Source organism: Dasypus novemcinctus, chromosome 7, assembly GCF_030445035.2.
Source record: "Dasypus novemcinctus isolate mDasNov1 chromosome 7, mDasNov1.1.hap2, whole genome shotgun sequence".
Classification (NCBI taxonomy): Eukaryota; Metazoa; Chordata; class Mammalia; order Cingulata; family Dasypodidae; genus Dasypus; species Dasypus novemcinctus.
Genome location: NC_080679.1, coordinates 100,607,682 through 100,621,111, shown reverse-complemented (window position 1 = coordinate 100,621,111; position 13,430 = coordinate 100,607,682). Strand labels below are relative to the sequence as shown.

The 13,430-nt window shown below is 50.9% G+C and overlaps 1 protein-coding gene across 1 annotated transcript in view; it reads left to right on the top strand.

Moving 5' to 3' along the window:
- The window catches only part of KIF5C (kinesin family member 5C), a 170,005-nt gene that overhangs the window by 138,816 nt on the left and 17,759 nt on the right, over positions 1–13,430 (top strand). Inside the window, exons 18-25 of the mRNA XM_004462232.4 lie at positions 423–499; positions 1,562–1,671; positions 3,785–3,886; positions 4,093–4,153; positions 6,935–7,006; positions 9,372–9,476; positions 11,162–11,378; positions 12,610–12,723. Of these exons, the coding sequence (XP_004462289.2) occupies positions 423–499; positions 1,562–1,671; positions 3,785–3,886; positions 4,093–4,153; positions 6,935–7,006; positions 9,372–9,476; positions 11,162–11,378; positions 12,610–12,716 (851 nt within the window). The 3' untranslated portion in view covers positions 12,717–12,723. The remainder of the gene's footprint in view (positions 1–422; positions 500–1,561; positions 1,672–3,784; positions 3,887–4,092; positions 4,154–6,934; positions 7,007–9,371; positions 9,477–11,161; positions 11,379–12,609; positions 12,724–13,430) is intronic.

Here is a 13,430-nt window from a genome sequence, read left to right as displayed (position 1 = left end):
AACTCTAATCGTGGCATGAATCCAGGCGCCACCTAACATTCGCTTAGTGCTTTATCTACAAAGCACGTTTGCACCAAGCCTCAGGCGCTGCTCACAGAGGCCAGGCAGGGAACCAGCCTCCTGGAGATGGGCGACCGTGCAGGCCCAGGCCGGCCTGCTTCCAGGTCAGCGCCTTTCTCAGAACAGTCGCTGCTCGCACCAGAAGGCTCTGCTCTTCTGGGCTTCTTCTTTTGCCTTTAGCCAAAAGTCTGGCTTCAGGGGGCCTGTTCCTTTACATCACGGTTGTAATTGTTGCTCTCAGCTGATGCTTTACCCCCATTGCCTCCTTCCTTCCCTCCCTCCCTCTCTTCCTTTAAAATTTTTACGCTTGGGTATGAGTCCTGCCAGTTAAATCTTAAATCATCATTTAAAATTCAAAACAGAAAAAATGCACGAAGTCAGCTTCCAGGACAAGGAGAAGGAACATCTTACGCGGTTGCAGGATGCCGAGGAAATGAAGGTGCGTGTGGGTGTCCACTCCCAGCGGGCCCTCTGTGCACTTGGGCTGGATCTCCTTGTGCTTGGAGAATCTGTCACCTTCAGAGAGGTGGCGGGGGGTGGGGGCAGAGGGACCCGGCCGGTGGGCTTTGGGTGCGGTTCTCCACGTACAGCCTGGCTGGGAAATGAGAGAAAGATGTGAGTGTCCAAAGACCCCGAGATGCCCAAAGATGATGGCCGTGTTGCGTTTGTTTCTTCCTCATCCCCATTGCAGATGAGGGAATGGGCAGCACCTGAATCACCTCATGGGTTGCGACATTGGGGTTAACTTCAGAGAAAATGTCCATCTCTCCTTTGAATGGAAGAAAACGTCTCTCCCCTCCATCTTTTTAAGAAAACACCCCAAATTTGAGTTTCCATTTTAAACAATGAAGTCTCTGTTTTGGTTGTGTTTTGAACAGCACAGGAAAATGCAGGAAAAAAGTTTGGGAAGTAAGCTTTTTAGGTGAATAAAAATGAGATATGAGAAAACGCAGAATTTTGCTACGATATAGGCAGGTGGCAGACCTCATTAAGGGTAAGCCCATAGTTTAAAGCAATGCCCATGGGCTGTCCCTGCTCCAGCCAACTCAGTAAAATAATCCTCACTTGATGGGCCCCTCTCCTGTTTTCAAAGTGCTTTGGTGTAAAGGTCTCTTTTGGGCTTCACTATAAATCAGTGAAGTGGGCAGGAGATGGGCTAGCAGCTGCGTTTCACAGATGAGGGGCTCACACAGTGCCCCTGGCTAGTCGGAGGTCACCTGCATGGTAAGGGCCCTGTGCCTCTGGCTGGCCTGGCTGTCAAAGCCAGGTGGCCTGGGAGAGCCTTAGAGGGTCAGTGAAAACTTTTTATTCCATGTGTGGACTTCTTTGAATACTCCAGGGCTCACTCAGGTTGATAAACAGATCCTTGCATTTTGCCCCCGGTTTGGGGACCCGATTTCCTGGGGGTGCGGGGTGGGGAGGAGAAGCAGATCCAGGGCCTGTCACAGGTGGGCCCAGTGCCAACGAGTGGATGACACATTCCTGTTGGCCTGGGCTGCAGAAGGCGCTGGAGCAGCAGATGGAGAGCCACCGGGAAGCTCACCAGAAGCAGCTGTCCAGGCTCCGAGACGAAATTGAGGAGAAGCAGAAAATCATCGATGAGATCCGGGAGTGAGTTGGCATGGGGGCTGGTGGGTGTGGGGTGGGCATGGCTTGGTCCTCCAGGGCCAGGCCAGAGGGGCTGGCTGTAGGTCCCCTCACTCTGTGGCACTGCCTTGCCTGGTCCCCTCCTCCTGGCGGCACAGTGGGCTTGGCTCCGCTCCCGAGGCCTGCTCTCCCATCTGGAGCTGAGCCTCCTGGGGCTCCAGCTTGGCGGTGGCAGGTGGGCCCAGCTTCTCTTCCTGGTGCCCGCGGGGCAGGGCCATGCTGGCCCCCCAGCTGGGCCGAGCTCGCCCTAGGAGCTGGGGAGAGGAGACTGCCTGCACGCAAGTGCAAAAATAAACAAATAAATAGGCCCTACCTGAGAGGCTCCCATAGGTTAATAAACACGGCAGACAGCACGCCAGTGCCCACCTCCTCCTCGCCCCAACACGCGCTCGCACGCCCCGAGCCCCCTGCCCATCCCATACCCGCCGCTCCCTCCACCTCCTGCCCGCCTGGCAATGCAGACATCCCCCAGCCGGATGGTGCCTCAGGGATCCAGCTCCACCCGAGGCTCCTTGAGGTTTTTGTGCCATGGATCCGCGTGGAGCCCCTGAACCCCTTTGCGGTTTTTAAACACCCCAAATAAAAGAGGATTGCAAAGGGAACCAATTCTGTTGAAATGCTTCCATCCACTGGCCCCTCCAGGGTCCAGTCCCAAGGCCTGCCCCTCCCCGCCCCTTTCTGTAGATGAAGAAACAGATTTCTCTGGGGAAAGCAAGGTTAAATGATTTACTTACATTCACGCTGCTAAGCAGGAATGCAACTGGAGTTAAGAGTTTAATTCTCCAGGCCACTGAAGCAAATCTCTCTTGAGTGTGTGTGAGCTGCTCCCACAGTGCATTTGCATTTTGAAAGGGGGGAGTAACTGTAATGAGTAAACAATGCTTAAGTGCTGTGACCAGGCGCTGAGCGGACCGTCCACCCGGGCAGGTGCTTAGCTCCCCCCCTTCTCCTTGTGGGCCACCCCAGGCCTCAGGTGTTTTCCCCTTCAGTTTTGTCTCACACGCATTACTCTGACAAATGACCCTCAAGATGCTCACCTGGAAGGGGAGGTAGAGAGAGGGAAGGTAAGACACAGAGGGCCGGTGAGCACCTGGCCAGGTGGGGAGCCTCCTTGCAGTGCCTGACATGTGGCCTCAGGGTTTCTGTCCCCTGACGCAGGAGGCCTCCTTAACGAAGGCGTTGATGAGCACTGGGCCCGCTAAGTGCTCGAGGGCCACAGCAGAGGCCAAGTGTACCTCGCAGCCGACCCTGGACCCCTCTCTTCTCTGTACCACCTCCTTGAGGGCTCTGTGGGCTGGGAACCGTCTCTGTGTCCTGGGGAGCTGGGGTCTAGGAGATGATTTTTGTGTTACTTTCCTAGGGCTGCCGCAGCAAGGAACACAAACTGGGTGGCTTAAGTCAAATCAGGTTTGTTGTCTCAGTTCTGGGGCCTGGAAGCCTGAAACAAAGGTGTCGGCAAACTGGGAGCAACCTCCCTTGCCTTCCCAGCCCTCGGGGTCTGCTGGCAAGCCTTGGGGCGCCCGGGCTTGCCTGCAGCAATTTGTTCTTGTGTGTGTCCCTCATGTTGGGTTACGGCCCACCCTACGCCTACCCAACCTCATTAAGCAACCAAGTCCATCAGAAATGACCCTATTTCCAATGAAGGTCGCAGGCTGAGGCGCTGGGACTTAGGATTTCAACGCTTTGCGGGACCAGGGCATACAATCCACCCCTCAAGCGTTAACACGGGAGACCCAGGACTCAGCCCGAGAGGAAGTCGGGTCCTCTTGATGGGGCCTCTCTTTTGAAATAGCCCTTTTCCCATCTCATTTTTTTTCCCCTGCAGCTCTGACACAAGCACACTATAAATACAACCTCAAAGCCTGATGTTTCATGCCTCTGAGATGCTCCCCAGAAATTAGATTTCACTCGGGCAGGGAGGAAGCTGTGCGGCTGTGCTCTGATCCCTCACCAGCCTCTGGAATGGCCACCATTATTGCACAGAATTAATGGGGTTGGAGCAGAACCATGTTTTTAGTTGGATGGCTCAGAGTTTCAGGCTGATGAGGAATGTGTTGCCTTTTCCTCTCAATTTCAGTTTGAATCAGAAACTGCAATTGGAACAGGAGCAGCTCAGTTCTGATTATAACAAGCTGAAAATCGAGGACCAAGAGAGGGAGATGAAGCTGGAAAAGCTCTTGTGAGTGCACTTCACATTTCTTCTCTCTCTTCTCTCCTCCCTGTGAGGTCTTAAAAATAATTCTACTTTTGTGATTCAGATGATTGGGCTAATTTAAAAACCATTTGATTGTGCGAGTTGGTTTGTTCTACTGATTTGTCTGCAGATTGATCAGCCTAAATCTCTGACTCTTCTTTGGTGGTTTATGACTCCTTTTTGTTCTTTAGATTGCTCAACGATAAGAGGGAACAAGCCAGAGAGGATCTCAAAGGGCTGGAGGAGACAGTGGTATGTGAAAGTCAAGATGTTTCCCAACTCATTTCAGTTTCAAAGGCTGGGCTAGTTCACGATTTGACGAATTCATTTACTGTAAAATTTTATTTGTGTGCATCTTTGTCAGGTATCATTTTAGATGTAAACATTCCAAGGAAAACTGGAACTCCCATTTATTCCCCAGCTCTTGGCAGAATGATTGACAATCCATCCATCCATCCCTGGTGCTGTCACCCTGGAGTCATGCTCACCTGGAGTGAGAATCACCTGAATTGGAAATCAGTGCCTCCAGTTGTACAGCCTCTGCTCTCATTCAGCAGATGTTTATTGAGCACCTGCTAAGTGATGACATTCTTCCAGGCCCAGCAGACAAGGCCCCCGCTCATGAAGCTGTCGCGGTCTCTCGCCTCATCCTGCACCTGCACTCTCGGCCTCCACACACTCACCCATCACTCAGGTGCTCACCTGCACACTCAGCTGTTCACACACATGGGCAGACCCCTGGCACAGTGACTCCCACTCTCTCTCCCTCTCATTTCCACCCTTGTACTTCACACAGTTCTACTTTTAAAATCCAAAATCAGACCCTCCCTCTACATACTTGGATGTTTTCATTTCGCTATAGATCAGAACTCTTCCCAAGCCATAAGCCGTCTTCAGAAACGGGCTCCCTGTCCTTGACCCCAGGCCTGCTCTGCTGTTTGGTGGGAGGGGAGGGGAGTCTGCTGTCTAGAGGTTGGAGGCTGTGAAGCCCGCTCCAGGTGGACTGCTGAAGGCCTCTGGCCGGGGACCCCGGCAACCAGCCGTCCTCCACAGTGGCACGCCTGTGGCAGGGCCCTTTGTCTGGGCTCAGTGGCTGGACCCTCTCTCCGCTGCCTTGAAGAGCCTGATGTTTCCATCTCTCTGGTCCCACCTTCACTGTCCTCTGTGGCGGGAAGCAGAGCCCTGAGCCTTTACGTGGAGGCCAGCAGCAGGCTTGAGGGAAGTGGTTGGGAAGTGGAATGATAAGGAATATGAGAGAGGAAAATTCATTGACACAGGAAGCCAAATTAGAGTTACCTAAGCCTAAATGTGCACAAATATAACTGACCAACTGTTTTGAAGGCCTCCAGCTTCCCCTGCAAACTGCTTATCATTGAATCCACCTATAAACAAACAAAAACTGAAAGTTGCTGAACTCGCCTCTCTATTATTTGGTCCTTAAGCTCCAAGGAGGTGCCTGACCCTTTGACACGGCCACGTCTTCTCATTTCCATTGGGTGTGGGGAGGTGTTTTTCATGGAAGACATTAACTATGATAACACTTTCATCAGCAATAGGCTCACTGGAGCAGGGGAGCACACACAGAGCAGCTGCAGGCATTTAGGAGCACGGCACTGGGACCGAGCTCAGGGCATGGGGCAGCATGTCAGCCTAAATGTGGGCACCACGTTGCACCCCTGCACCTGCTCAGCAGGTGGCTGGCCTCAAACAGGTGTTGTGTTCACCTTACTCATTGTAACAGATCCATTTAGCTTTCCACAGACAGCAATATACCTCGTCCAAGGAAGCAATCACTACAGGTGCTTCTTATTTCATCATATACTTAGACTTAGACCTAGTAATAAGACTGTCAATTAATAGAGAATCTTTATTCCAGGAAATGTAGAATTTTCGTAGCTTTATAACCTGTTTCTTCCTTTTTCCTGTGGGCATGTGTGAGCCACATCCTTTGACCTTCTGTGTTAGAGTAGGTCACTTTCAGCAGATTGAAAAGTTTATATGTGGACTTTATCTCTTCTCCCTTATGGAATAATATTTTGCAAGAAAATCATCGTATCTGTCATCATATCTGTCATAGATATATGAAGATTTGAATGGAAATAGTTTGATTTTCTGATCTTGCTAACCAAGATCACCAGGGTTTGGCTCAGATTCCTTTTCTTAGAATCCAATTTAAGATTTGTGGAAAATAGTCCAAAATGAAGAAAATGCCCCCAAGAGATTCCTGTGAAAATTATAACAACAAAAGGAACAATAAAAGCCTGATGGAAAAATGGTTATGTCAGATATGATGCATCAATATGTTAATAATTGCTATTATTTACTGAGCCCTTCCTACGCACCAGAAACTGTTTTAAGATTTTATAAAGACCATCTCACTTAATCTGCACAACAACTTTATGGAGGAACGACCATTTTTCATACTTAAAAATAAGAAAACTGAGGCACAGAGAAGTTAAAAAACTGGCCCAGGGTTGCCCAGGTGGAAAGGCTGAATCTGCCTCCCCCATGACCTCAGTGATGGCGAGTAAATGAACACAGGGTCTGGGGCCAGAAGGGGCCCTAGAGACATGAAAATAGCAGTTGGTGGGGGGGAGAAGCTATGACTCACTTCTAATTTAAACATATTGGTATTTTATAAAATGTGTACATGATCAAGAAAAAGGAACACAAGGAAAAAAAGGAATCCATTTCGATACAACAGAGCTCTTAGATATTTTTATGAGAAGACTTGAATTTTTGCAGTCGAGTTAAAGATGTGCTCTGTTTCGAGTGCAGTAAACAAGCGGGCTTCGTTCTGGCTACGATTCATTGTTGAAGTTCCAGGTCTCCGTCCACGGGTGGTGGTTCCGGTAAAGATGCTGAGTCAAGGGGGTGGGCACGGCGTGGGGATCCGCGAAGCCCCACGGCATGGGCGCTGAGTGGCAGAGCGTGCCTGGCGATGCCTGGGGTTAACGTGACATTGTGCCGAATGTGTCATCCATTTAACGTGTTCCCTCATCTAAGTGGGGTGTAAAATGTCTTCTCTTCTAGTCTAGAGAACTGCAGACTCTTCATAACCTCCGTAAGCTCTTTGTCCAGGATCTGACCACCCGCGTTAAAAAAGTGAGTTCTATTTTATCTGATTGGGCCTGAGAAGGAAATAAAAAATGGTCAGAAAGAATCATTTTTCACATTTTTCAGTTGAAATATCACTTGCTTAAATTGGAGTTGGTTATACTTAAAAATTAATTCCTTCACACCAGAGAATGCTAATTAAAAGAATAATACACGGGAGGTGAAAATACTTGGGAACATTTTCTCATCTGACTTTTCCTTCTAAGTAAAAGGAAGTTATTATCCTGCCCTGGCCTTTGCTTCAGATTAATGTTTATCTGACCCTAATCTCGGGAGAGCTGCTTCGCTGGGTGCCGGGAAGCCAGCGGGCCTGGCCAGAGGGCTTTGCCTGACTTGGCTGCAACAACAGGTACCTGACCAATTGAGATGGGGAGCCTTGTCCCTTAGACGTCACTGAGGGCCACAGTACACAAAGCACTTTAACACCCCATATCTTGTTTGCTCGCCCCAGCGACCACACAGGTGGATCTTAGTATTACTCTTTTGTAGATGTGGAGATAGGCTAAGGTGTTCAGTACCTGCCCAGGGTTGCACAGCTGGCTAGAGCTAAGGACAGGATTTGAATTCAGGACTGTGTGCTTCTAAATCTGAGCTGCTTTGGCCTTCATGTCACACACGGTGATCTTGTGCAGAGCGGCTTGCAGAGGTGAAGGCTGCAATGGACAAGGAGTGATGGGGCCATGTCCAGAGGTATAATAGGATTGAAGAAAGGATATTTAAGAAGAGTGGGTTTGAGTATGTTTATATATGTACATGCATGTTTGTGAGTATGCGTGTGTGCACATGCATGTGTATGTGTGTGCATATATATATGAAGGAGTCAAGGGAAAGAGGTAAAATTTATGGAAAAAGAGATGGCAGTTGATGAAGTAGCTCTTAGGTGGGACAGCATTAATAGCATGGATGGATGTATTAGGCTTGGCGAGGAGAAGGGACACATTTTCCTCAGGGAGGAGGAGGGGGAGGAGTGGAGAAGTCAAGACGGAGACATTTGCAGGGAAATACATGATGCCGGAAAGAAGTTGCATCCAATGACTTTGATCTTCTCAGTTAATATGGCGGCTCAGTCCTCACTGGAGAAGGGAGTGGGGAAGGTTCAGGCAGCTGCAGAGGGACATTTGCTGGGAATGGTGTGAGGGATGAGCTGTGGGGCGAGCCCCCACCTGCGTGGTTCCAGTGAGCTTAGAAGCCTGCAAGTAAAGGAGGCAGAGATAATGGGAGAGTTCTAGGCCCGAATGACAGTGTCAGGCAGGGAGGTAGTGACCACCGTCGTCAACACAAAGGACCATAGGAGGTGGGCCAGGTAGGAGAGTGAGGCCAGAGCAGAGGGGCTGGAGAGCGGAGGGCCCTGGGCAGGGGCTGAAAAGGCTAAGTCACAAGGCGGAAGCGGCCACCAGGGCCTGTGGGCACACTTCCTTGGTTCTGTTGTCTCAAAGTCCAGGTTTTAGACCAGTGGTTCTCAAAGAGCAGTGCTCCTGCCCACTGCCTTAGCATCACTGGGCACTGGTCTGAGGCGTCAGGGACTAGGGTGGGGACCAGCTTTCTGAGGGGTAACGAGACCCTCTCACGCTTGAGCACCCCAGGCATGTACTGATGGAAGGGAGATTTGAGGGCCTCCGCTAGGCATTACCTCTCAGAACAAGGATGGCGAGCTCTTCTGTGGTCAGAGGAAGCAAGCAGACTTTGCTGCTTTGGGACTCCAGGATGTGTCTGCCCGTGTATTTCCCAGCTCGTTGCTGTCACTTGGCTTAGCGGTGCCAGGAGCTCTGTGCTTTTGCCAATTTCAAGATCTGCTACATTTCAAGACTTTACCTAATGCCTGGATGCTATGACTAGTTCAATATTGATTCATTACCGAATTGCATGGAATTGGAAGCTGAAAAGCCCAGCAGAGGCCACTGAGCCCTCCCAAGGGGGCTGTAGATGCTGGCTGCAAGCTTAGTGACTTGTCATCTCATTTGTGATAGGCTGAAATCAAATTTAAGTCTTAGGTTTATGTTTTCACCCCAGTTCTCCTAATGTTTTGGAACACTTTCTTTTGGGGGTGGGGGGTGGGAGTCTCTACCTACCTAGGAGCAAGAAGTATATTCCACTAAAGAGTAATAGCGTGTAACTTTCAAAAGAAGATCGGAAGCATTTTTTTCTTAGAACACTTGTAACACCAACCAAGGTAATCAATTAGGAAGTTTGTCAAGTCCTCACTTTTAGAGCCTCACTTTATTCTCAGTTTTAGAATAGCTTCTGGTGGCATTGGGGATTTTTTTCAAAGTAGGCGCACAGTGTATCATCCACATTATCCTGGGGCTGGGGGCATCTGAAGGCATGTTCTGTTGATCCCTTGGCTTTGGTGCAGAGTGTAGAGCTGGACAGTGACGATGGAGGGGGCAGTGCTGCCCAGAAGCAGAAAATTTCCTTCCTGGAGAATAACCTGGAGCAGCTCACCAAGGTTCACAAACAGGTAGGAGAGTTGCCCAGCTTCCCTCTGCTTCTATTCCTTTCCCGGAAAGAAGACGCACCAGGTTTGGCCACAGGACGGACAGGAGACTCTGATGTGGTAAAAGAACTAATGTTGCCAGAGAACATTAGTGTTGGAAGGGTCCTTAAAAGTCATTTCATCCTCAGTGACTTCCCCTGTAAATAAAATTCTCTCATTAAAGTCAATAATAAAGAACTGTCTGTGCTGGGATTTGAGGAGTGGGCTGTTCAGAGTCCTGGCTTTTAAACATTCCACCTCCAACCCCACCTTGGACCCTGGCTGGCCTCAGGATCTCCCATAACACCACCCTGTGGACACAAGGGCTACACAGAACGCAGCATGGAAGCCACCGAGCTGGGCCGGGCACCTGAGCAAGCATCTGAGCAGGGGGTGGTTGTAGAGCTGCAGGGTCTCTCTCTAGCTTCTCTCATTGCTTCCTTGCATGGTGGGACATCTGGAACTAGGACTGCCACCCGTCTGCTCCTTGGCCCTTGTCCTGTGACCTTTGGGTACCCTCTAAGATTCTTACAATGCCCTAGAGTTTGCTCAGAGTGACAGAGGGATAACTGTGCAAATCCACTTGTGACTTAGGGAGATCGTTTGTCTTGGATGCTGTTTAAATGCTGGCATCTTTGTGACTTTTCCCTCCTTAGGATTTGGGATTTGATGGAAGTCGGTCAACATTTTTGGACCATATAGCTAAGGGGATGCCATTTTTCTGGGGCTTTTTAGGTCCTCTTAAAAATCATGACATTTTTTCCCTAGAGAGAGGAAGATAGATTCAGCATAGTTGAAGTCATTCAAGCAAATTTTTGATGAGAAATATAAAAGCAGAAATGGTCAGAAAGCCCAAAATAGGGCTCTGAAATGCATTAATTACTTTGTTCATGTATTCACCAAATATTTATTGAAACCTGTTCTCTACTGGCTGCTGGAGCTGGCACTGGGGACATAGCCATAAACAAAGCAGGCATGGACCCAGCAGTAGCTCAGCTTCTCAAAGCACTTTCTGATTTTCAAACTTTTCTTTAGATTCCCACACAGCCTATTAGGTGGCATCCTTGTTTGATGGATGAAAAACCTGAGACTGGCCAGGAAGTAGCAGAGCTGGCCCTCGAGCCCATCACAAGCCCAGAGCTAGGCTGGGCTGCTTAGGGAATGAAAGCATGAGCAAGCACCCAGGCTTTCTGTTAGCCTCTGGATACACGGCTGAGTCCAAACCCATGCCCGTGTAGACGGGTCCACCATGGAAAGAGGCTTCAGCGAGCCCCTAAACATGTATGGTTTCAGTATCTTAGCTTTTGCAGGCAAATGTCCTGGTGGTAAGTGTTCTCACACTGTTCCCCCCACCCAACCAAATCGAGAGGAAGAAATCCTGCCCAAGACCCAAAGCTTCCTGTGGCTGGAAAAGGCTTTTAATTCCATCCTTTGCCCCCCCCCCCCCCCCCCGCCCCTCCACACACACCTCGTAATCAAGTGTTTAGCAAATCGGCATCACAGGGTGTGGGTTTTAGTTTTCCTTCAGTACTCACAGAGCTGGTGGTCATGTGGACTTGCAGAGACATCTGGGCAGGGGGTGGTGGGACAGCCGCCCCGCTGGGTCAGCTCTCCCGCCATCCTCCCTGCAACTCGCCGTCTTGTGCGTCCACCCCCTCTCTCCGCCGCAGCTGGTCCGGGACAATGCAGACCTCCGCTGCGAGCTGCCCAAGCTGGAGAAGCGGTTGCGGGCGACGGCGGAGCGCGTGAAGGCGCTGGAGAGCGCGCTGAAGGAAGCCAAGGAGAACGCCATGCGGGACCGCAAGCGCTACCAGCAGGAGGTGGATCGCATCAAGGAGGCCGTGCGAGCCAAGAACATGGCCAGGAGGGCGCACTCCGCCCAGATCGGTACGCGCCAGGCGTAGGGGCAGCGGGGTCAGGGGCTGCGGTGGCCGTTCCCCCGGGCCCGTGCTGAAAGGCGCAGACGGAGCAAGCCAGGCGGCGCGCGCTGCCGTGAGGCCGCCCCGCGTGGGCACCTCAGTAGTACCTCAGATGCGCGCGTCAAAGCCGCGGCGCCTGGGCAGCCCGCGCTCACAGCGGCCTGCCCCGATCCTGGGAGGAAGCAGATGGCAGCACTCGCTTCCTTGCACGGATAACCCTGCGTGCAGAAAGGCTTTGAAGCTTCCAGACCAAGCGGAGAAGCTGCCTAGGCTGCAGGCCCGGCTGCTGGGCTGTGTTCAGAGGTGCACTCTTAGGAACGCTAGAACGTGTGGCCGCGTCTCAGCGGGCCATGGGCCCGAGGACTCCTTCCGTCCTGCCCGAGGCAGAACCACCAAGGAGCCCAGAGCCACAAGTACCGGTTTAGAAATACCTGGAAAGAGCCAGCCTGGCCTCAGCAAGTCAGGGTGTGGGAACAAACTGGCAGGAGGGGGCCTGGCATTCCAGATCCCTCCAGAACTGAATGGATTTGGGAAATTTGCCTCCTTGTGGGCAAGGAGGGCGTGGCTGCTGAGTCACAGTGCCCTGGACAGAGCGGTAGGAATAAAGGGGATTGAAGGATGTTCTTTAACTACGACAAGTTTTTTAAAATTTAAACCTCCCTTAATAACATGCAATATTATTTTCTATCACATATTGCTCTGCAGATGTATTATAACCCAGCAACTTCATGTATCTGATTTTTAAATCACAACTTAGATGAAGGGTTTGTTGCATTTGTTGAATTTCATGCCAATTAGACATCATGCCAATAAGACTGGAGGCTATGGATCCTCTCCCCAGAAAAAAGGAACCCAATTTCAGGAGCTACACAGATCCCCTTGGAATCCCTGTGGGGACCCCTGGCTCTGCCTCAGATAAAACTGAAAATTCTTTGTTTCCTTTTTGACACCTTACCCTTTATTTTCCTCAACCCAAATAAAAATAAGGTAGTTGACATGCCCATGTACCCTGTCCATAAACCTCTGGGCGCTCTGGTTTGGCTGACACACGAGTGGGAAGGAAGACCTCCCCTTCCCAGGAGGGTCTGGTGGCTGAGAACCGTGACTCAGTTCGCATGACTACTGGCTGGCAACCGGGCACAGCTGTTGGCGCCATTTCTGAATGCCTGTTCTCTTCTCTTTTCATGGGTTGGATACAGCCAAGCCCATCCGCCCAGGACACTACCCAGCGTCATCTCCAACGGCAGGTCATGCCATCCGAGGGGGAGGAGGCGGCTCTTCACACTCCGCTCACTACCAGAAATAAACACAAAGTGAGTCCCCGTGTTGGGGTGCTTTCTCTTCGGGGCAGCCCCGGGGCAGTCTGGAGCGGAGCCTTCTTCCTTCTGGAAGCCCCCGCCCAGCTGCCTGGGGCCCAAGCGTGCATGTGGACCTTCTTTAGAGAGGTGTTCGGCTCTACTCTGGGCTAGGCCCAGGGGGTCCCCCGCTTTGGGGGACATGGGCCTCCCCTCAACACAGCTGCAGCCCTGGGGTCTCTTCTAGCCAGAGGCCACGCGGGGTGGTGGGATACTGAGCCAGGCCAGGCCTCCTCACGTTCAGGGATAGGTGCGGGTGTGGGCGGTGACTCACCCACGCCTGTTCTGTCTGTGGGACTCCCCTGTGTAGCTGGCACCCAGAGGGGCATTACCTGTTTGTCAGCTGCTTTTACCCAGAGCAGGCAGAAGTGGGTGGTTGCCGTAAGTCTCAGGAACTGAATATAAAGAGCCAGATAATAAAGTCATATTTCTATAATTACTATCTGAAGTCAACAGGTTGGGTTTTTAGGAATTGTGTTATTTTCATATCCAGATGGGTCGAGAGCACTTTGGTTTTTCTTTGGCATGGTGATCAGTAAGTGTCTCTGGACACATGCCAAATGACCGGCATTGCTCTATCAGCAGAAAGAAAAAAAGGCATAAGCTTTGGAAAAGAGAAGAATGAGAGGACAAAAGCCGATCCTTCTGTGCTGAGATGGAAACAA